General features: G+C 40.4%; 1 protein-coding gene across 1 annotated transcript in view; it reads right to left on the bottom strand.

Moving 5' to 3' along the window:
* The window catches only part of CNOT7 (CCR4-NOT transcription complex subunit 7), a 33,564-nt gene extending 12,545 nt beyond the window's left edge, over window positions 1-21,019 (bottom strand). Inside the window, exons 1-5 of the mRNA XM_065404649.1 lie at window positions 20,951-21,019; window positions 18,999-19,200; window positions 18,304-18,497; window positions 15,100-15,261; window positions 859-1,003 (exon numbers count right to left, since the gene is read on the bottom strand). Of these exons, the coding sequence (XP_065260721.1) occupies window positions 859-1,003; window positions 15,100-15,261; window positions 18,304-18,497; window positions 18,999-19,115 (618 nt within the window). The 5' untranslated portion in view covers window positions 19,116-19,200; window positions 20,951-21,019. The remainder of the gene's footprint in view (window positions 1-858; window positions 1,004-15,099; window positions 15,262-18,303; window positions 18,498-18,998; window positions 19,201-20,950) is intronic.
* Window positions 21,020-21,227: the final 208 nt, after the last annotated feature.

Below are 21,227 nucleotides of genomic sequence, written 5' to 3'. Positions count from 1 at the left end.
TAGAAAACCCAGAGTGTTCTGTGTCGCCTTCCATCAAAACAATGAGCCACCTATTGCCTCGGATGAGTTGTGCCCCTTTCATTTCAAAACCAGTCCAGATACGTGGCCGTCTTTGGCAAGTGTGGCTGTAAATCCCAGCAGCATATCTTTTTGATGTCCTTCCCTTCATACATTTGTTTCCAGTTCACATTCATTCTCCAGGCCAATCAAATCTTCTCCAAATTTTATGCCTAATAGAACAAGCCAATTAATAGCCCAACTGGCTTGAGTTGAGAGGTTAGTTTCTAACCCTATTTTTCTAGAAGTCATGAGTTGGCTCTGAGCATATCTGTCATTGCTCACCTTTGCCTACAGGGTGACCTGCAGGTCTAGCCATTCCATCCCTTCACACCAAAGTCACTTTTCACTACACCTTATCACAACTGCAGCCCCTCAGTGGATTGAACAGTGAGGAATGATGCAAGAGTGTGTCATTAATACCCTGCTCACAGAGGCCAAGCCCATCAATTCTAACAGCCTGAGAAGTTAACAGCAAGATGTAACTTCCTCCGAATATGGGTCTATCATTTGGCAGCACAGATTTATGAAGCTGCCAATAAATGGGATTGTTTTTTAATTTTTAAATGGCTAAGAGCCACAAGAACAAAATTGTGTGCTCCTCCTGCCTCTTACATTTCATCAGTAACTTTTTATATATCGAATACACAAAATTGATTAGACTAATGGTTAACAAATAATACCATCAAGGTAGAGCTCACTGCCGGACAGGGCAGTGAACAGATGCCATATATGTTCTTTCAGTAAGAAAAAATGCCATCTTAGAAAATTCTGTTCTGAACCAGATATCAAATCATTTACCTTGAGATTTTTGCAGCTCTTCATGAGATACTTCACATCATAAATGACGGGGAAAAACAACCGGAGTATCTCAAAGAAGTCCAGCTCCTCTTCAGGTAAATTAGAGTTAGTCAGGATTTTGATTAGATAGCCAAAGTCATAACCACTGCAAATTAATCACATATACAAAACAAAGTCAGGCAGATAATCAAAAAAATCCTTCTCAGCTCCAATGTCAAGTCTCCAATTAGTTAAATTTAAATTAAAAACAAAAAGGATAGGGAGGTGTTTTATACATAAATTTAACCAAAAAAATTTTGAGGCTCATGTGACTCTTCAAATATTAACAGCAGAGAAACACAGGTGTTCTCACTGCAGTTTGCAGAGGACAAATTTCCACCATCATAAAAACTATCAAAACTGGAATCCGTGTTGGCAGTTTCTGCAAGGAGGCCAAATGATTGAATGAACATGAAGACTTTCCTGCAGAAACACTGTCAGGGCAGCATTATGAAGAAGACACTACTTTGCCACCACTGGACCTATTCTCGGAATGTATAATGGACAGATATCAAGCTGGCTCTTCTTATATGCATTGAAAGTTCCTGATGATGAGACAGTAGAGGATGAAAGTAAATGATTTCTACTGCTGCCAGAACCTAAAGTGTGCAAGTACTATGTAGAATCATGGATTATTTGCACCCAGAAGAACTTCACCCTCTCTAGGTAAGGCTGCACATAGTTCCCCTTTCTCTGGGTTCTGCAACAATATGAGTTTAGTTTCTGCCTCTACATCTTGTTATTGGAAACCCTTGATACAGCTGTTAGATAGTTCATTTACCCATTAGCTGCAAGTTCAACATATTGAGAGAATACTGTTAATACACCTATTTTATAGATAGTTGTCAGGGGAATTTTCTAAACTAATTTATATAAATAAAAATAATACATATATTGATTGGGTTCAAGGGCTACTGCATGCGGGGAGAGAGACTGTAAGCTCTTCAAGGCAGGGAGTACCTCTTGTATGTTCGGGGCCTTTCTGTGCTGTACTATCTTGATTGGGGCTTTTGGCAACTAACCCAAAAAAACCCAACACAAAAAGCAAACAAGATGCAAATTTACTGAGGCAGGACTGTTTGTTCGGCTGATACTACTGAACGAGGCTCTAATCCTGCATTGTGTTCCTGGACACTGGATGCCCATACCTGCATGGAGCCCGGATTTCGGATGCCGGACTGGGGTTTTAATTTGCATTATTCATTTCTATCTTGAATGCTGTTTTCCCCTGGTTCAAGTGGAGTTATGCTCTTTTATAGGATTTTGTATCACCCTATTTGTATATTATTGATTATCTTTATGATCTGGCTGTTAGACCAGAAAATCCTTAACAGCAACACCAAGGAAGAACAGGTCATTTCTTAAACTCCACTAATGGAGGACAAGCGAAGGTACAGCTGACTATGGTTCTCCCAAGGGGGTTTCTACCATAGATTTCTAGTTGTTTGAAGGAGTCAGACACAGCATCTGAAGTTCCCACTCCCGCAGTTGTCCTTTTGAGGCTGCAATCCAAAATTTACAGCAGAAGATTGACTCCTTTGCTCCCTGGCTTGTAAAGGCAGGAGTTTTAACTGAGACCAATAGCATAAAAATACAAAATAGTCAGCTTGATTGCTTAACAGCTGGACTTGAGATCATAAAAGCAGCTTCTTTTGCTCATACTAACAAAATAAAGTATTTAAAAAGAAAATCTTAAAAACCTGGGAAATGACATCAAGAACTGAAGCCTGAGAATGCTCAGGGATTAAGGAAAATTGGGCCCCTGTGGAGATTGTAGGTAGCAATCAGGAATTCACTGAAATAATGCTACAGTTAAGTCTGATCCCCTGTAACAATTGAGGCTGCACCAGAACTCTGCTTCCACTACAGATGGACAGTTATTATACAGTTTAGTATCTGAGCTTTTGTTTTTCCACAGGCACCCACCCACTCCCTTCTTTCCTTCCCCACACACCCACCCATTACAAGAAGAGTAAGCAAAGAAGTACTGATTTTGTGCTGAGTGGGACCAGGAGTATCAGGCTTGCAACAATGGACCAGAAGGGACCATTATGAATTGATCACCTAGTCTGACCTCTTGTATAACGCAGGCCATAGAACTTCCCCAAAATAAATGATGGAAGTTTGTGGTAGCAGACAAACGGTTTCTTTTAGGTATTCCTGTGGTTTTATTGATGCAGTTTGTTCCAGGGCCCTCACAGGGGAGAAGAGGGGGGTGGCAAATCACAACAGGAGTGTTAACAGTGGAATACTCAATAGTGTGGATTACCCCCTCCCAGTACATGGACATTTAAATCAGACATCTGCTTCTTGACAAGAAACACAGGCTAGTTTTGGTCAGCTCACCACCTGTGAATCTCTCTGACATTCAATAAATCTGAAGTATTTATACACATTCCCAAACGTGGCCATGACAACCATCATAGGCTGCATTTCACAAGCCACAGTACAAGTTTCAAGCCATCATATACAATGCCTTTACACTACAATTGTGGTGGTTACTAAGCTCCACCACTTATAGAACATAACAATTACCATTCCAGATCAAGCCTATGGTTAGCTTAGCTTGGCAATCCATATCAGACAGCAGCCTATGCTGGACACAGTAGAGGAAGGCACAAAAAAGCCCCTAATGAGCAATCATGTAATTACTTGCCCATTAGGGAAGTTTCTTTCAAATACCCGGCAATTAGTGGTTTACCTCCTGAAACGAGGGCTTTCATTCCTTCTATATTTTTAATCCTAGCTAACAAAATTATTCAAAGTTACTATGTCTACATCTAGCCACAATCCCTGAAGTTATATGGCAACGTATGCACACAACCATATATTTTCAAGGAGCACAGCTAGCTGTAGGCAATTGACTGAGAACCAAAAGTTTCTGAAAAGATCAGAAAAGCCCATACTTTTCTTTCCTTTGCCATTATCTGGGGGGGAAAGTTTAAATAACCAATTAACTGTGCATTAAGTCCTTTTCTCAAGCTACCAATAGACAGTTTGAGAAATATCAAAAGCTAGAGAGGCTGGAAAGGCTTTATCCCATTTTAAGAATGGAAAGTTCTATTTCTGGACTAGAAAGTAGCTGCCTACTTGACAGTTTAATTGATCTTAGCAAAATTCAGTGGCCACTAGGAATTGCAAGGTTTGGAACATCAGAGAATTCTTGGGGAGCTCACTTGTTTACACAAGACTTGCTGGAGAGAATTTAACAGAACTTTTTTTCCTTACCCTGTACAACAGGCATGCACTGAAGTTAAGATTTAAGGGTAGCTGCACATCAACCTATATAACTGTTGAGGGAGTCACCATGCAAATGCCCTGGCAACTTAACTATCCTAAAAAATAGCATTCAAGCTGTTCTATGGTTTGACTAGAACTGCTGTGTTGTAATTGTCATGCTGAGCACTTATAGCTCCTACTGACTACAACAGGGGTTTGGGTTTCAGGATTTTATTTAGGCCCCTTTATTTATCAGAAGAAACACTCCACTACCCATCTTTGACGTTGCTGTTCCTCTTCTGGTTTAGCAAGGTTACTGGCTCTCTGTGGGGAAGCTGCAGTATGTACAAACTGATAGCCATGGGAAAGCATCTCATATTGGTGGCTGTATGAGCCTCTGGCTGCACAATAGCTTTGTTAGTGCTATGTCAGGATGCCACTGAAGCGGATAGTAATCCAGAGATAGCTTCCTGAATAGTTTTCCCTCAAGCTTATTAAAAATGAGCTTTGAAATATAGTTGTGTAAAAGTTCCAAAAAGTACTGACTATACAGGGATAACAGTAAAATTAATTATGCATGAAATGATGTCAAATGCACGCACACAGAAATTTTTGCTATGTTAGGGGTTACTTGGAACTACATTAAGTACAAAATATGTACACAAATAATTTTTGAAGTTAGCAGTGTCCCTTAAAAATGACTAATTTGTTTTGGAGGACCAGATACATTTAACACACATCACCACCGCAACACCCGAGAATGCCTGTGGTCAACAGAAAACACTGGTTGTCCACTGTGACAGAGAAGCAGGTCCCAGCTTTGCTCTGTTGAACTCTCAGAGGTATCTTTGAAAAATCAATTTGCAAAATAGTGAATACCAAGGAAACAAGATGCAAAGGTAAGATTAAGATATTGACTCTCAGCATCATCTTGAGAGGTACTAAGCATCCACAACTCCTAATGAAGTCAATGAGAATTGTAGGTGCTCAACATCTCAAAAGACACTAAGAAATGGTCCCAGTAAACTTGGAGTGAACACACACACCATGTCTTTGGATCTACCCTTAAAGAGAATACTTCCCTCCACTGAAAGATAGGAACCGGGGGGAGAGAGGGACAGAGGGAGAGGGAGAAATCAAGTGAATACCTATTTACAAGTTCTGGTATCCAGAAACTACATATTTTGGAATAAAAGACTGATGGGTGACCCGGTAAGCACGTGTGTAGCAACTTTTATTGTTTTAACGTATCTTCTCTGTAATGCCTTCACCTTAAGAATAAATGTGCTTGCTTAGTAAGCTTGCTTGTGTGGTAACTCATAACTGCTGGCAATTATGTTGTTCATAGCCTTCAAAGAGTAAGCAAAGAGCAGGCTCTGGCATAGTTAGACAGTTTGGCTTGCTGGAAATAACATAGTGTAGGTAGGGAAATGTGCAGCCTGAAAAAGATCAGGGAGGGAGACAAACATGGGACTCGGGCCAAGGGATGCAATGTCTGGGAGCCAGAGCCTTTAAAGAGTGCCATTGTTGGACCACAAAGGGGAAATACAAGTGCAGTTGTGACAGTGGGCAGCACTCAGCACCTCACAAGATCAAGACTTGAGTATACTTGCTTACACTTAGGTGACTAAAAATTTCCTGACTCTAAGGCCTTGTTTACACTAGACAAGGTTTTCCAAAAATAACTATATTGGCAACCCTCCCAATGGGGAGACAGCTTATACCAGCAAAACAGCTCTTCTGCCTGTATAACTTATACCAGTTCCCTAAATGAAATAAGCTTTACCAGAAAAAAGTTTTGCCAGTATATCTGTGACTCCACTATGGTTTCTGCCAGTATAATGACGTTAGTTAGCCGATGTGATTTTCCCCATACTTCTAACCAACATAGCTACGCTACTTCAGTTTTGCTGTAGACCAGAACAAAGATGGTGGTGATATCTACTTTAGGGTCAGTGTTCCCTACAAACATTGAGTCGGGGGTTCTCTGAAACACAGCTGTCCTCAATCCTGTTGCAACATCCATCCACGGATTTATGCCAGTTACAGGACAGGTAGCCACACTATTAGTTGCAAATCATGTTGTAAACAGATCAGGAGACTGGTCTCCTGGTTAGTTGTAGCTGTAATTTAACACATATCCAAAGATTAAGTTTCCAATGAAGAATTAATGGATTCTTTAAAAGTATTGTTCAAAATTCTTTATAGTCTCCTGAAATAACTCCTTCTCAGTATTTAAGAGCTTTCCTCACTATTCCTGTAGATCTCTCATCTATATTAAATCTTCTATATTAATGCCAAAAGACTGATAAGTATAAGCACAGCAGTTTTGTTGATATCTGTAAGTGTTCAAAATAAAGAAACAAATATTAAAGTTGTATGTGACCTACATGCTCTTCATTCCCTCTCTCTGGGGACAAAATACACTTATTATTCTTTTAACTTCAAACTCAGTATTATCAACAGATTTAGTGTCATAATGGCTTTGTCTCCCTTGTATACACATTTGTACTAGTATTCTTTTGGCTCCATTCTTTGTTAGTTTTTTTTATTCTCTCAATTATTTGAAAATCATGAACTAATAAATACTGAAAAGAGGTTTCTTTTGTTCTCAGTTAAGAACAAAGCATCAGTATTTAAGGATGAATAAAGATTCTCCCTATCTTTTTAAAACCTGTACTAACCATTAATTGTGTGTTACCACTGTGTATGGTAAACAAAATAGGACTGTAAAAGAGCTGTTTATTCTCAGCTAAGGTATTTCTGTCACATTTTTAGGAAGCCTTTGTTCCATTGCTTAGGAGCCAACATTTAAGACGACAAGTTGAGGGCATTTAAACAGCAGCAAGTCTTCAAATTCACTGTTGGCTACAAGAGCAAAATTTAGCTTTGGTGCTTAATTGACTACACAAGTCCATTACACAAATGCAAGATTTAAACTCCTACTAACAAGGAGACTTTGTTTAAATATTTTTAGAGGCTTAGTGTTTATATTTCCTGTTCCGTTCTGTGCTGGAAAATGCATTCATATAATTGAATAAAGAAGAGACATTCGAAATTTGCTTATTGTTGCTGCTATAAATAGGACTTCTTCAAGCTGTTCATTCTAAATCTTAATGATCTGCAGGTGCACAGAGTGATATCCAGAGTGGATATTCCATGTGGGTGGGCTGAAACTGAGGCTACTAAGTCTCAGGTCATGTCTACACTACAATCTTAAGTCAACCTATGTTAGGTCGATTTACAGCCACTGCAGTAATTACTGCAATGGCTGATGTCCACACTACCCTCCTTCTGTCAGTGGTGCATACCCTCACACAGAGCGCTTCCACCAATTAAAGAGGGGCAGTGTGGGTGGCTGAGAGCCAGGGCTCTCAGTTCCATGCAGCTCCCCACCAGGAGCCCAGCTTCCTCCCAGGCTTCTCGCTTCCCCGTTCCCAGCCTGAAGCTGGGGGGCAGCCACCCAGGGCTTATTGCCTCCAGCAGGGAGATCTGCACCAGCATCCACATCCAGTCAGCTGCTGTGCTCCCAGCGAAGAGCTGGGACCTTAGGGAGCAGCCAGGCTCCCACTGAGGAGCGGAGAGCCTGGGCAGCAGCCCAAGAAGGGAGCTTGGGTGGCAGCCTGGCTTGAAGCGGAGACCACGCAGCAGCCCAGCTGGGGAGCCAGCTTTCTTGTCAATTTCACAGCTCAGTGGAGCCATAAAATTAACAAGACAGTAACAGCCCAGGTAAGGAATGCAGCGTCTACACAGACACTGCGTCACCCTAACTACACTGACATAAGCCCTATGCCTCTCGCAGACGTGGAGTTATGATGTTGGTGTAGGTGGGCACTTACATCGGCAGGAGCAAGGCTGTAGTGTAGACACTGACCTAGTTAGGTGAACATAAGCTGCCTTATGTCAACCTAACTCTGTAGCACAGTCTTAGCTGAGGAGGCAATTTAAAGAAAAATGGTTCTGTGGCTAGCAAATTATTAGAAGCTGTTCATATAATTTTTTTTCAAACTGCATGATTATCTATAAACACTGATATCTAAAACATTTATTATCCACTCAATTTTAAAAATATTTTCCCAAATTGAAGAAAACATTTATTTTCATTACTACTTGTGCACATGTTGCATAAAATGACGAGAAAGCGCCATCTCCTGGATCAGGAGGAGTCTTAAGACCTTTCTACCCAGGTCTGAACTTCAGTTTGCCCATCTATAAAATGGGGCTAGCACTACTTCTCTAAAAGATACCTTGACACCTATGAAACAAGAGCTGCATGTATTTAGGTATCATGAATATTTTACCTGATCATTATGACAAATTTCTAATCTGCAACGCCAATCTGAACATGCACAAGAAATTCTGAGTTGACTCAAGAATATCCTTTACTTTCTAATTTGTCATCCACACTTTCAATCTGTTCAAACATGCTCATTGCTATATTCAAGTTTTACACAGACTACTGTCAAACAGCGGACAAATGAAATACAAGCCAAATATAGTTATCAAGCCACAGTCTACTGAATGGACACCCCCACAATTCTATAATCATACTGTATCTATCACACTGGATGCACGTTTCAGAACTTTCGCCACTTGCAACTTTCAACTACTTGGAACTCAACTATTTTATTTGGGATTTTTTGTTAGATGGACATTTTGCTTAGCGCAGGGATCTAAGGCTTCACACATTAACCAGCATTTCAGTCTATCATATCAGGCACCTGGCTTAAAATGCTCCTTAATACTGCTCTATATCTCAAGTACATCCCCTATGGGACCTTGGCATTCCAACAGAATACCAGCATTTAAAAGAATGCTGCTTTCCAACTTGCATGCTACATTCTGGGTTGCACTTGCATACTCCTGGGGGAATTCTGCGCCACTGCATGCCCACAGAATTCCCCCCCGCCACAGAAAATACATTCTGCCCCAGAAGTGATGCAGTTCTGCCTTTTGCCCACCAGAGGCCATTGTGGCACCAAACAGCCTGCTGCATTAATGCTATTGGCTGTTCTAGCGCCATGGTGGCCTCTGGTGGGCAAAAGGCAGAACTGCAGCACTTCTGGGGCAGAATGTATTTTCTTTCGGGGGGGGGGGGGGGGGAGGAGTCTGTGCACGCGCAGTGGAACAGAATTCCCCCAGGAGTAGAAATTCATCACATCACCCTGCCCACAGAGCCAGGTTAGGACAGAGTAGGGCATACGGTGCTGCTGGGGGGGGGGGGGGGGGGAGGGAGGGTCACAGACTGGGGCTCAGAATGGCTAGTGGGGGGGGGACAAACTGGGGCAAGGGCTCAGGAGCTAGTGGGGTGACAGCGTTGAGCCAGAGGCTGAATGGGAGTGGGGGTGCACGGTCACATGGGGAGGAGGCAGGGACCCATCAGGATGCGGGGGGGGGGGGGGAGGGGGGAGAGTGGGGACAGGGGCAGATGTGCCTGACTGAATGGGAGAGGTTTGGGATCCGCCAGGGTCTGCATAGGGTAGGCTCTCCAACTCATTAACAATCCTGACCCTCCCCCCAAAAAATCTGTTCCATACTTCTCCCACCCACACCCAGCAAGCCTCCAGGCTCCTTCCCTCTCCCTCGGTTCCTCCATTACCCGACACTCCCAAGTCTTTGCACTGCTTCTGACGGGTGCAAGAAATACAGTTCTGTATTGTAAATTAAATAAATTACTCAAAGTTCTGTATTAATATGCATAGTAAGGAATCTATTTGTTTAAAAAAAAAAAAAATGTACCAGAATCTTTTTTTTTTAATCTCTATTGTTACAGACACACTTGCTGAAAGATATTTTGAAATAAATTCCCAAAATAATTGAAACTGGCATGATTATAGTGGGTTATTTTGACAAATAAAATATTTAGAATATTGCAGAATTTTAAAATATCATGAGCAGAATTTTTAATTTTTTGGTGCAGAATCCCCCCAGGAGTAATTTACACTGAGCAGTGAACCAGTTCCTACCACAGATACACAATCTATCAGGCATCTTAATCTGAGAAAGTCTTCTTATCCCCCCCTCTCGCCACTGGAAAAAAAAGAATTCTCTCTATCCACTCCCCCTACCACCTATATATCAGGGTGGATAAAAATCAATGTATGTTTGTTTGTTTTAATTTTTCAAATTAAAAAAAAAAAAAAAAAACTTGTTTTTTTTAATTTAAATTGGATTTTTTTGCTAAAATGCTTTTTGAGGAAAAAAACCTATCTTAATTAAAACTCAATGATATCTCATCATGGAGTAGGGATTATACATTCTAATTCTATAGTATGAGACAATATATTCATGTAATGTTTAAGAAAAGTTTTGTAAATGAGTTCCAATAGTTCGTGGATTAGGGACCCAATCTTATGGGGTTCCAGGGGCTTCTGTATAGATTATTTAGGTTGCTCTTTCTATCTACCCAATGGGACTCAGTCTAGAAGATACCATCAGAGATGCTTAGTTTTGCAGTTCTCAAACTGTGGATTTGTGTCTCCAGAGATAACAGCAAAAATGTTTTAAAATAAATAAATAAATAGAGGTGAGAAATAACAGACCTCAACCCTATTGTCCCTCTGCAAATTTGTGTACACAGAGTCAATCCCTTACCTCTCTCTAAAAGTGCAAAGTTTCAAAAAGTTCAATGAATAGAAGATTGTTGGGGGCGGAATAGATCTGGAAAAGGAGAAGAAGTCTGGAGATAAATGTGAGAAGGGGAGGGACAGGCAGTAGAAACAAAGGTGAAACTGTTTGAGCAGCATATTCCAGAAGTCTTGAGGTCTTGCTGAGTGTAGCCTTCATTGATTTGAGATCTACCATACCATTCTCTCACTAGAGGAGAAAACCTTTAATGGCAGCAGGCCGTAAAAGAGACCCAGTTTGGGAATAATTTTAATGAAGTTCCTCTACCTGTGGGTAAGACAGGCATGCGTGCAAAATGCAAACAGTGCAACAAAGAAATGCAAGACCTGGTTGCCGGAATGAAACAACATTATGAGAAGTACTCCTTCTCAGGAGGAAGCTGTGTTGAAGATGATGAAAGGAACATGTCTGAACATGCAGGATCTTCAGGTTGGTAAACATCTATATTTCATACTTCTTTCTTAAGGACTGCCTGTCTGCCATCTAGACTATTCTTGAATTCTCATGTTTGAGCAAAAAATATAGTTGTTAGTCTATGGTACTATCATTTTAGATGCAGTTGTAATAAAAAATAAATAGGCAGATCTTCCTTTTACAATTTCACCTTTAAAGTAGTACTGAGTGTCAGTGAATGCAACGAGTAATACTAAGTGAGCAGTATGGTGGTAGTAATTAAATAACTGCATTGACTTATTTTGTTTAGGAGAATCCATCCTCAACATACAGGATTCTGAAGACTATCCACCTTCAAGATCACCATCATTTTCTATAGTTTCAGAGTTATCTGCCAATGATAGTGTTTCAGTCACATCACGTATATCACATAGTCACAGTATATCACCTGTAGCAAAAAAAAAAAAAAAACCACATCATCCAGAAACAACTATAGATAAGTTTGTGATAAGAACCAGCAGATTACAAAAAGGTAACTGATGAAAAAATTGCCCAGTTTGTTTATGCAACAAACTCTACTTTCCGCATGATTGAGAACCCACACTTCATTAACATGGTTCAGTCATTAAGACCAGGATACTAGTCCACCCAACAGAGCAGATGTCACAGGCAAATTGCTGAATAAAGTGTATGAAAAAGAAATTGAGCAGTGTGCAAAACATCTAGAGGGTGAAATTGTTAACCTGAGTCTTCATGGGTGGAGCAATGTCCACAATGATCCTGTTGTATGTGCTTGTGTGACAACCGAAGAAGGGAATGTCTTCCTTACAGAAACAATTGATACATCAGGAAATGCACACACAGAAGAATACTTACACAAGTAGCAGTAAAAGCTATAACAAACTGAAAAAAAATTCAAATGTCTAGTACGCAGCTTGGTCACAGACAATGCTGAAAATGTATCCAAGATGAAAAGAAATTTTAGAAGAGAGTCCCAAGCTAATAACATATAGTTGCAGTGCTCATTTGATGCATTTCCTAGGCAAAGACTTCAGTGTTCCAGAAATAAAAGCTAATGTTGTTGAAATTGCAAAATACTTCCGTAACAACCACTTTGCAGCAGCTGCTCTGAAAAAAGTGGGAGGAACCAAGCTAACTCTCCCATAAAATGTGCGATGGAACTCAGTACTGGACTGTTTTGAGCACTATAGCAAGAACTGGCCTAATCTGATGAGAAGTTTGTGAACAAAATCGTGAAAAAATAGATGGCACTGTCACAGCCAAAGTTCTCAACATTGGGCTTCAGAGAAATGTTCAACACATGCTGAGTACCCTGAAGCCTATTTCTATAGCCTTGAATGAAATGCAGGGCAATAGCTGTTTTATTCCTGACGCTGTTGAAATTTGGAAGGAACTGAGATCTTAAAAAGAAAAATATGCAATGACAGAGTTAAATTACAGGCATTAAAAGACGAATTGGACAAGCACTATCTCCAGCTCATTTTCTTGCAAATATTCTCAATACTGGTACCAGGATCAAACCTTAACTGCTGAAGAAGAGGAGTTGGCTATGACATGGACGTCCAGCAATCATCCCTCCATAATGACAACTATAATAAACTTCAGAGCTAAGGGTGAACCATTCAAGAAATATATGTTTGCTGATGATGTTTTAAAGAAAAAGTCACACCAGTGAACTGGTGGAAGTCACTTAAGCACTTGGATTCAGAGACTATTGAAGTGATAATCTCACTTTTAACAGCAGTAGCTTCTTCTGCCATTGTAGAAAGAATATTTTCTTCCTTTGAACTAATTCATTCCAAAATGAGAAATCGTTTGGGACCTGAAAAAAGCAGGAAAGTTTGTCTCTCTTTTCCAGATCATGAACAAACAGGAAAATGAAGGTGAAGACGACTGAGTTAACTGCAGAAGTCAATATTTTAAGTTTCTCATGTTGACCTGGCTGACATAGTCGATTTAATTTTGGGTTTTTTTTGTTTGTTTGGTTTTTTTAAGATTTCCTTAAAATTGTTTTTAACTAAAATAGTTAAAACGCAAACAAACCTGATTTTAAAAAACTTGAATGTTTAACTAAATTCCAAAATTCATATGCTTGTTTTGTTAAAATATTATGTTTGCTGTTGAAGAAAAAAATCCAGAATACATAACATTGTTGATTTAGTTAAATAAAACAATTTAAATGTCTGTCTGGTGATGTTCTCCTCCTAATACAGCATGGCAAGAAATATTAATGATTATCCCAGGGGTAGGCAACCTTTCAGAAGTGGTGTGCCGAGTCTTCATTTATTCACTCTAATTTAAGGTTTCGCGTGAATACATTTTAACATTTTTAGAAGGTCTCTTTCTATAAGTCTATAATATACACCTAAACTATTGCTGTATGTAAAGTAAATAAAGGTTTTAAAATGTTTAAGAAGCTTCATTTAAAATTAAAATTAAAATGCAGAGCCCCCCAGATCGGTGGCCAGGACCCATGCAGTGAGAGTGTCACTGAAAATCAGCTCACATGCCGCCTTCGGCACACGTGCCATAGGTTGCCTACCCCTGGATTAACCTGTTGAATTGGAGATAGTTCCCCTCCCAGTGACTTAATAAATATCTGCTTCAATTACCTTTGGTAAATGAAATAACCAATCATTCACTTTCTGATACAGCTGTAAAACTAATCTGAAAAGTTTTCAAAATAAATTACTCTAAAAATGTATAGTGTGTACCGTCTAAAAATGAAACCTACATCTATCTCTGAGTTGTGAAAAATATGTATTAAGGTTATAACCAACAAGAATGCACTTTTATGTAGAAATCCATGATTAAAATCGAATCTTCCTGACTAGTGATTTAAATCAAATCCACCCTGCTATATATTCACTTCCATCTCATCACAGAAGAATGGAATTTGAAACCTGATTACGGTCACTTCCTAACTAAAGGAACCAACCCAAACAAAACTCAGTTGCAGATCTCTTCATTTTTTATTTTATGTATATGTATACACACACACATACACACAGCTTCCATCTCGTTGAGAAATAATTACTCTTCAATAAGCTAAGCAAACCAAGTAGTATGTACTTTCTTCCGCAAGACAGCCCAAAGCATGTGTGCAGAAAGAAGTGTTTCATGTAAACTTTCATAAAGCTAAGTGTGGTAAAATGAGAAGAGCACTCTTAAAACATCACTTTTCCTGGGCACACAATCCTCAGTCTTTTCACTTTTTTAACTAAGGTAAAAACCTCCCAAAAAAGGCTGATTGCTGAAACTGAGTTAATGACTGTCATCCTAAATAACATATGTCCAAAATAATAATTCAGAAGGATTTAGTTCTTTTAGAGAGGTCACATGCTCTCAGCCAAGAACATAAAGGCTACTACTTTAAAAAGAAAGTGTTTAAGTAGTTGAGAGTGACCCACATAAGAACAAGATACATTTTTCAAAGTCATCTGAAAGTTTTGTATTTTGTGCATTTAATAAGACATGTTCATGTTTTCCCTACCAGCATTATTAAAAGTCTTCAGGGCTGTCCTGAGGCGTCCTTCCCCCTCAAATAATGTTAAGCAACTATTTTCAGTTTTCCAATTACTTGACTAGCGTATGCAAGGAGAGGTATGTATCTGCTTTCTCCCTTGACCTGGGAAACTGTCAAAGCAAAACAAATAGAAAGATACAGTGCTTCCTTTCTATAAAACTGCTCCTGAAAACCAATGGTTTTGCATCCTGTTACAAGACACACGTCATTAGTTTCTAAATGAACTACTATGAATTTGGGAGCCCAGACCCTAAGAGTAACATTAACAAAGCTTTTTAAATTACCTCACTATACCCTAAACTAATTCAGCATTAGATGTACAGCTTAAAAAGCACAGGCCAATCATTTTTAAGTCTGGCATCAGAATAGCATTGAGAACTGGCCAACTCAAATATTATTTTATGTGCAGTATTTACCTATGAAAGGAAAGCCATTTGACTCCTTCACACAGCACTACTCCCGATGTCATAAGTAGTTCTGCAAAATACTGAGTCTCAATTCCTTCTTCCTCATGCTTTTTAAACTGGATACCAGATGTTGTTAGTAGTTCTATGGAGTCCTGGGCATACATGTCCTCCCTATGATGAGAGACATAAGTAATACAACATTCAGATCCACACAAAGACACAGCCTCAATATCAAGTTTATAAGTAAAATCCAGCACAGAATGCTGTGTATACTTGGAACATTTTGCCCATTGTTTCAATAGGCAGTGTTAAAACAGATTTAACAATGTAGACACCATGATATAACTGTTCACAGTTAAATATGTACATATCTGAAAACCGTGCACTAAAATTGGTGATTATAAAACAAACAACTCTTTTACACAGTATTGACTAAGCAGTTTTAACATTATCCTCAATCCCATTGTAAGATAAAATTCAGGAACATTTAAAGGAAACAACAAAGAAACTGAACCAAGCTCTCTAGGGATCAACATAGGACTATTTTCTTATATTAATCATAGATATTTGGGAGAAGACTAGTTGTTCAGACAAGATTACAAACTCTTCCTTCACATAACCAAACGACTTTCCCTAATGTCTAGGGCCCTACCAAATTCACGGTCAGGAAAAATGCATCATGGACTGTAAAATCTGATCTTTTGTGCGCTTTTACCTTATACTATACAGATTTCACAGGGGAGACCAGCGTTTCTTAAATTGGGGGTCCTGACCAAAAAGGGAGTTGCGGGGGAGGAGGGGGTTGTCACAAGGTTATTTTAGGGTGGGGGTCAGTATTGCCACCCTTACTTCTGCACTGCCTTCAGATCTGGGTGGCTGGAGAGCAGCAGCTGTTAGCCGGGCACCCAGCTCTGAAGGCAGTGCCCCTCCAGCAGCAGCGCAGGAGTAAAGGTGGCCAAACCATACCATGCCACTCTTACTTCAGCGCTGCTGCCTTCAGAGCTGGGCGGCTGGAGAGTGGTGGTTGCTGACTGAGGACCCAGCTCTGCAGGGAGCAGCACAGAAGTAAGGGTGGGAATAGCATGCCATCCTTACTTCTGCGCTGCTGCTGCTGGCAGTGGCTCTGCCTTCAGAGCTGGGCTCCCGACCAGCATCCACTGCTCTCCAGCTGCCCAGCTCTAAAGGCAGCACCACTGTCTGCACAGCACAGAAGTAAGGGTAGCAGTACTGCAACCCCCCCCCCCCAATAACCTTCTGACCTCCCCCACCCCCACAACTCCTTTATGGGTCAGGACCCCTACAATTACAACACCGTGAAATTTCAGATTTAAATAGTTGAAATCATGAAATTTACGATTTTTAAAATCCTATGACCATGAAATGACCAAAATGGACTGTGAATGTGGTTGGGCCCTACTAATGTCATAAGAATGGATTTCAACCAAGATATATTATTCACTCCAATACCTTAATCATCAAGGAAATTACAAGTTGAGATAATTTCCTAAATATTTAGGAAATTATTTTCCCTTGCAAAGTTTCAGTGACCCTATTACTAGACACTCAAAACAAGCAAGAAAGACAAGCTGAGCATATTGATTTTGAGAAACTGAAAGGGCTAGGGAGGGAAGATTACTGAGGGAAAATTCCTTCCCCCCTTCTCCCAGGTCTGAAGTTATAAATCTTGACCTTTTTCTCTCCTCCTATTGATCAGTGTAATAATGAGATTAAAAAAACCTAAACGACTTCTAGTTTGCTGCACATATACACAATAATGACGCATAGTAAGAAAAGGGAATACTATTGCCAATACTATATATTTCAGAGGGTACCCCTAAAAACTTTCTACATTTAGGTAGGTCCTATACAACACCCATCATTGTGGTAAATGAGACCCATACAGATCTTTATATATTTAATATTCCACTGCTGCACAAGTCCACCAAAACGAAGGCTACCAGCACAGGAGACTGGGAGAGAGGCAAATCCTTAACTCTAGCTAAAACCAACCAACAACATTCTTTTAGTTATTAACTTCTGGGGCCTAATGAAGCCAACTGGGTTCCCTATTCAGGTAATCAACCACATTTTGGTCTCTAAATAAACATGAGTATAGCTTTGTTCTTTCACTAGCTTGTCCTTCAAAGAGTTGCTCATGTAACAGTCAACATTCTAGCAACTGCTGTTGTCAAGTTCGGAATCTCCCCCACTTTTCTCTTAATTTCTCATTCCTCTTCTGTTATTTCTCTAATTATTATTTCACTCTGTAAATTGCTTTGATACATTATGAATAAATGACATTATATAAGAATGGGCCGCTCCAAGTCAGACCTTATGAACATTAGCTGTCAATTGCCTATGCCATACTTGTTGTGTAGATAGAAGACTTTGGTGTCCTACATTTTCAGTTCAGTTAGGATTTTTTGTGGGTTTTTTTTTAAAATCCATTACTTACACAAGTGCGTGTCAAAAAAAAAAAATCTAATTTTAATGAGCAGGAAGTTAATATAATATTCAGGATTTAATTTTATTAATAAAACCCAGAAATTTCCTTCTGAACTGTAAAAAGCTTACTTGTTTTCTTTTGACTAACCAAGTTTGGGCTGAAAGTTTGATATCTTGTTCTGCACAACTACTGTTGGCAACAAAAATGAAGTTTTGTGCCCTAACACCTTTTTTTTTTTTTTTTTTTTTTTAAATCTTTGTCTGGTTTCTCTCAACTTTATGGTTTTGCGATTACATCATGCTACATACTAAGAAAGATTCCTTTTACAGTATATTTCACATTATTAGCACCATCAGAAATTAGACAATCTAGAAGCAAAGAATTTAGGCAGAACTACTTTAGTTAAAGGCTAAAAATGCATATGAAAGAATTATAGGATAAATCTTCAAGGTGCTGAGTGCCCTCAACTCCCAGCTCACAAGGCTGACCCTTAAGTTACACAGATGATAAAGCAGAACATATAAAGGAAAATACAGGAATGTGGGACTAATAAACCAAGAAAGCAGAAGTCCATTTGCCTGAATGGCCTTTTCTTGTATCTAAAGTGTCTTATACTCCAAGTAGAAAGGACCATACTTACTAAAAATGTATTAACATCAGTCCTTTGAGATTTTAAATAAATACTGTGCAAGTAATAATTATAACATGCTTGGGTGTAAAAAGAACAACTAAAAACCCAACAATAATAAGATTTTATCACCACTTACGTTAAATTAAATTTAAAATTAAATTGCCAAGTTGAAGTTCCTGGAGGGTATTCTCCTTGCTCATTCATAAATGTCAGTCCTAGCTGAATTATCTTTAGCAAGTCTACATTACAGCGCAGCAGTTGGTACTGATAGTCCGCATTGCTTCTGAATTCTCCAATAGGCCTTGCAACTACACCTGGAAACTCTGTGTCCTGTAAAAAATAAGTTTACAGCTTCAACAAAAGAGAAAACTTATCTGCAGCAAACCCACTCCAAATATAAATATTTCAAGAGCATGTTTCCAAACACTTAACTTTATAACTCTCACCGAAAATATGGTATATGTCAGTATTCTTAAAAAAAAAAAAAAAAAAAAAAGAGATGAACATTACTATCACCACGATAGACTACCTGCAGCGATAATTCAGACTTTCCATTGTCTTCAATGGATTCTGGATCAAGCCCTTTAAAAAGACTAATTTCTTGTTACTGAGAAAACTTGTATACAGTATTGTTGTAACCATGTTGGTCCCAGAATATTAGAGAGACGAGGTAGATGAGGTAATATCTTTTATTGGACCAACTTCTATTGGTGAGAGAGACACGCTTTTGAGCTTACTCAGCTGTGTGTGTCTAAAAGATATTACCTCACCCACTGAGAAAACATGACTAGACCACATAGTACACTAAATAGGGTTCTGTCACACACATACCATGGCAACATAATTATACTTCCGTATAACTTGACGAATTTTCTTCATTTCTTCATCCAGGTTACAAGCCCAAACTTCACAAATTCTTTGACTATGATCTACTGTAGCTGCTGGCATAGTGGGGGGGGGATTTAGATACCAGGCATCAAAGAGTTATACTTGATTGAGGGTCAGTTTCATAAAATAGATTTTAGATGTTTACCTAAAAGACAAGAACAAATACAAATTTTGATTCCCAATGATTTGAAAAAGAATGCTTCCTTAACCTTCAGAGCAAGATCCAACAGTTTTCCTGAAACTCAAATGAAAGTAAAACTTAGTCACTGAAAGCTTATGAACATGGTACTATTCAATAGTTACATTAGTGATTTGGATAAAGGAGTGGAGAGTAGGCTTATAAAATTTGCAGATGATACCATATTGGGAGGGGTTGCAAGCACTTTGGAGGACAGGATTAAAATTCAAAACAACCTTGACAAATTAGAGAATTGGTCTGAACTCAAGATGAAATTCAGTAAAGAGAAGTACAAGTACTTCACTTATGAAGGAAAAATCAAATGCACAAAAACAAAATAGGGAATAACTGGCTAGGCAGAAGTACTGCTGAAGAGAATCTGGGAGAGTAGTGGATCACAAACTGAATATGAGTCAACAATGTGATGCACTTGCAAGAAAAGCTAGCATCATTCTGGGGTATATTAACAGGTGCATTGTACGTAAGAAATGGGAGCGAATGTCCCACTCTACTTGGTGCTGGTGAGGGCTCAGCTGGAGTCCTGTGTACAATTCTGAGACCCACACTTTAGGAAAGGTGTGGACATGCAGAAGAGAGTCAGAGGATAGCAACAAAAAGAGTTAGAAAACCTGACCCATGAGGAAAGGTTAAAAAAACCTGGACCCATTTAATCTTGAGAAAAGAAGACTGAGGGGGTACCTGATAACAGTTTTTAAATATGTTAAGAGCGGTTATAAACAGGACAACGTCTACTGATGATAGAACAAAAAGTAATGGGCTTAATCTGCAGCAAGGAAGATGTAGGTTAGATATTAGGAAATACTTTCTAATTATAATGGCAGTTGAACTGTGGACCAGGCTTCCAAGGGGAGTTGCAGAAGCCTCATCATTGGAGATTTTTAAGAACAGTTTGGACAAATGCCTGTCAGGGATGGTCTAGCTTACTTGGTGCTGCCTCAGCGCTGGGGGCTGGACTAGATCTCGAGAGAGACCTTTCAGCCCTACAGCTCTAGAACTCTAAAAGATGACATCCTACTTAAAAACAGACAACTTTTTAGTTTTGTTAATTTATTTGGTGTGGCCAATTTGCACAAAGCCAGGCAGGCTGCTGGCATCTCAGATAAGAATACTCTGCGCTGCAATGAAATGCCTCCAGCAAGGACCCCCTCAATGCTCTCTCTTTCCTCAGAGAACTTGTGCTGGAGTGCCTTTCGCACCACTTGCCAACTAACAGCGTGAAATGCAGTGACAGAGGGAAGCGTCAGACAGCCGCCAGCACCGCATAGTTTCACGAAACCCTGGTGGAGTTAAAATATATATATATATATTCGCACCGTTCTAAAGAGACACAGACTCCAACTCCGGAAGGGTCCGCGCTGGGAGCGTAACAGGCACCGCAGCGCCCCACAACCCCACTGTCCGCGACCCGCCCTCCCTCAGCGCAGCTACCTTCAGCCCACACGGAGCCCGGGCGCACGGCGGGGGTCAGGGGCTGCAGCGCCCAATGCCGCGGGATCCAGGCCGCGAGCAGAGGCCGCCCCACCCCCGCAAATAGGAACTGAAAACGGAGAGTAGCGCGCCCCACGCGGAGCTGGGGAAGCCCCCGGGCCGCGCCCCTCACCCCGACTCCGCAGCTTAGAGACCCCCGGAAAGGCGGCCTCCCGCCCGAGTCCACACAGCCCACCACGCCCGGAAGCCAGGCCCCTCCCGCTCTCACCTACGCCGGGCTCACACGGGCGGGGCAGAGCCGGGCCGGGGGTGGGGTGGGTCTGGCTGGGACCCGGCGGCGGCGGAGGCGGCCCCAGAATAGCGAGTCGCACCGAGAAGCGCAGAACCTGCCGCCCCCACCGCACAAAGCCATTACATCATCTCAGCGCGCCGCGCCCTGACCTTTCCATTCTGACCCCTGACCCCGGGAGGGCGCTCTGGGCTCCAATCGCGCTCCGCCTTCCGGGGCACGGCCGGCGCCACCGCCGCGTCCCAATAGATGCGTC

The sequence above is a fragment of the Emys orbicularis genome, chromosome 5 (genome assembly GCF_028017835.1).
Source record: "Emys orbicularis isolate rEmyOrb1 chromosome 5, rEmyOrb1.hap1, whole genome shotgun sequence".
Taxonomy (NCBI): domain Eukaryota; kingdom Metazoa; phylum Chordata; order Testudines; family Emydidae; genus Emys; species Emys orbicularis.
Note: the sequence above shows the minus strand (reverse complement) of the source record. Positions and strands in the feature narration are given on the sequence as shown.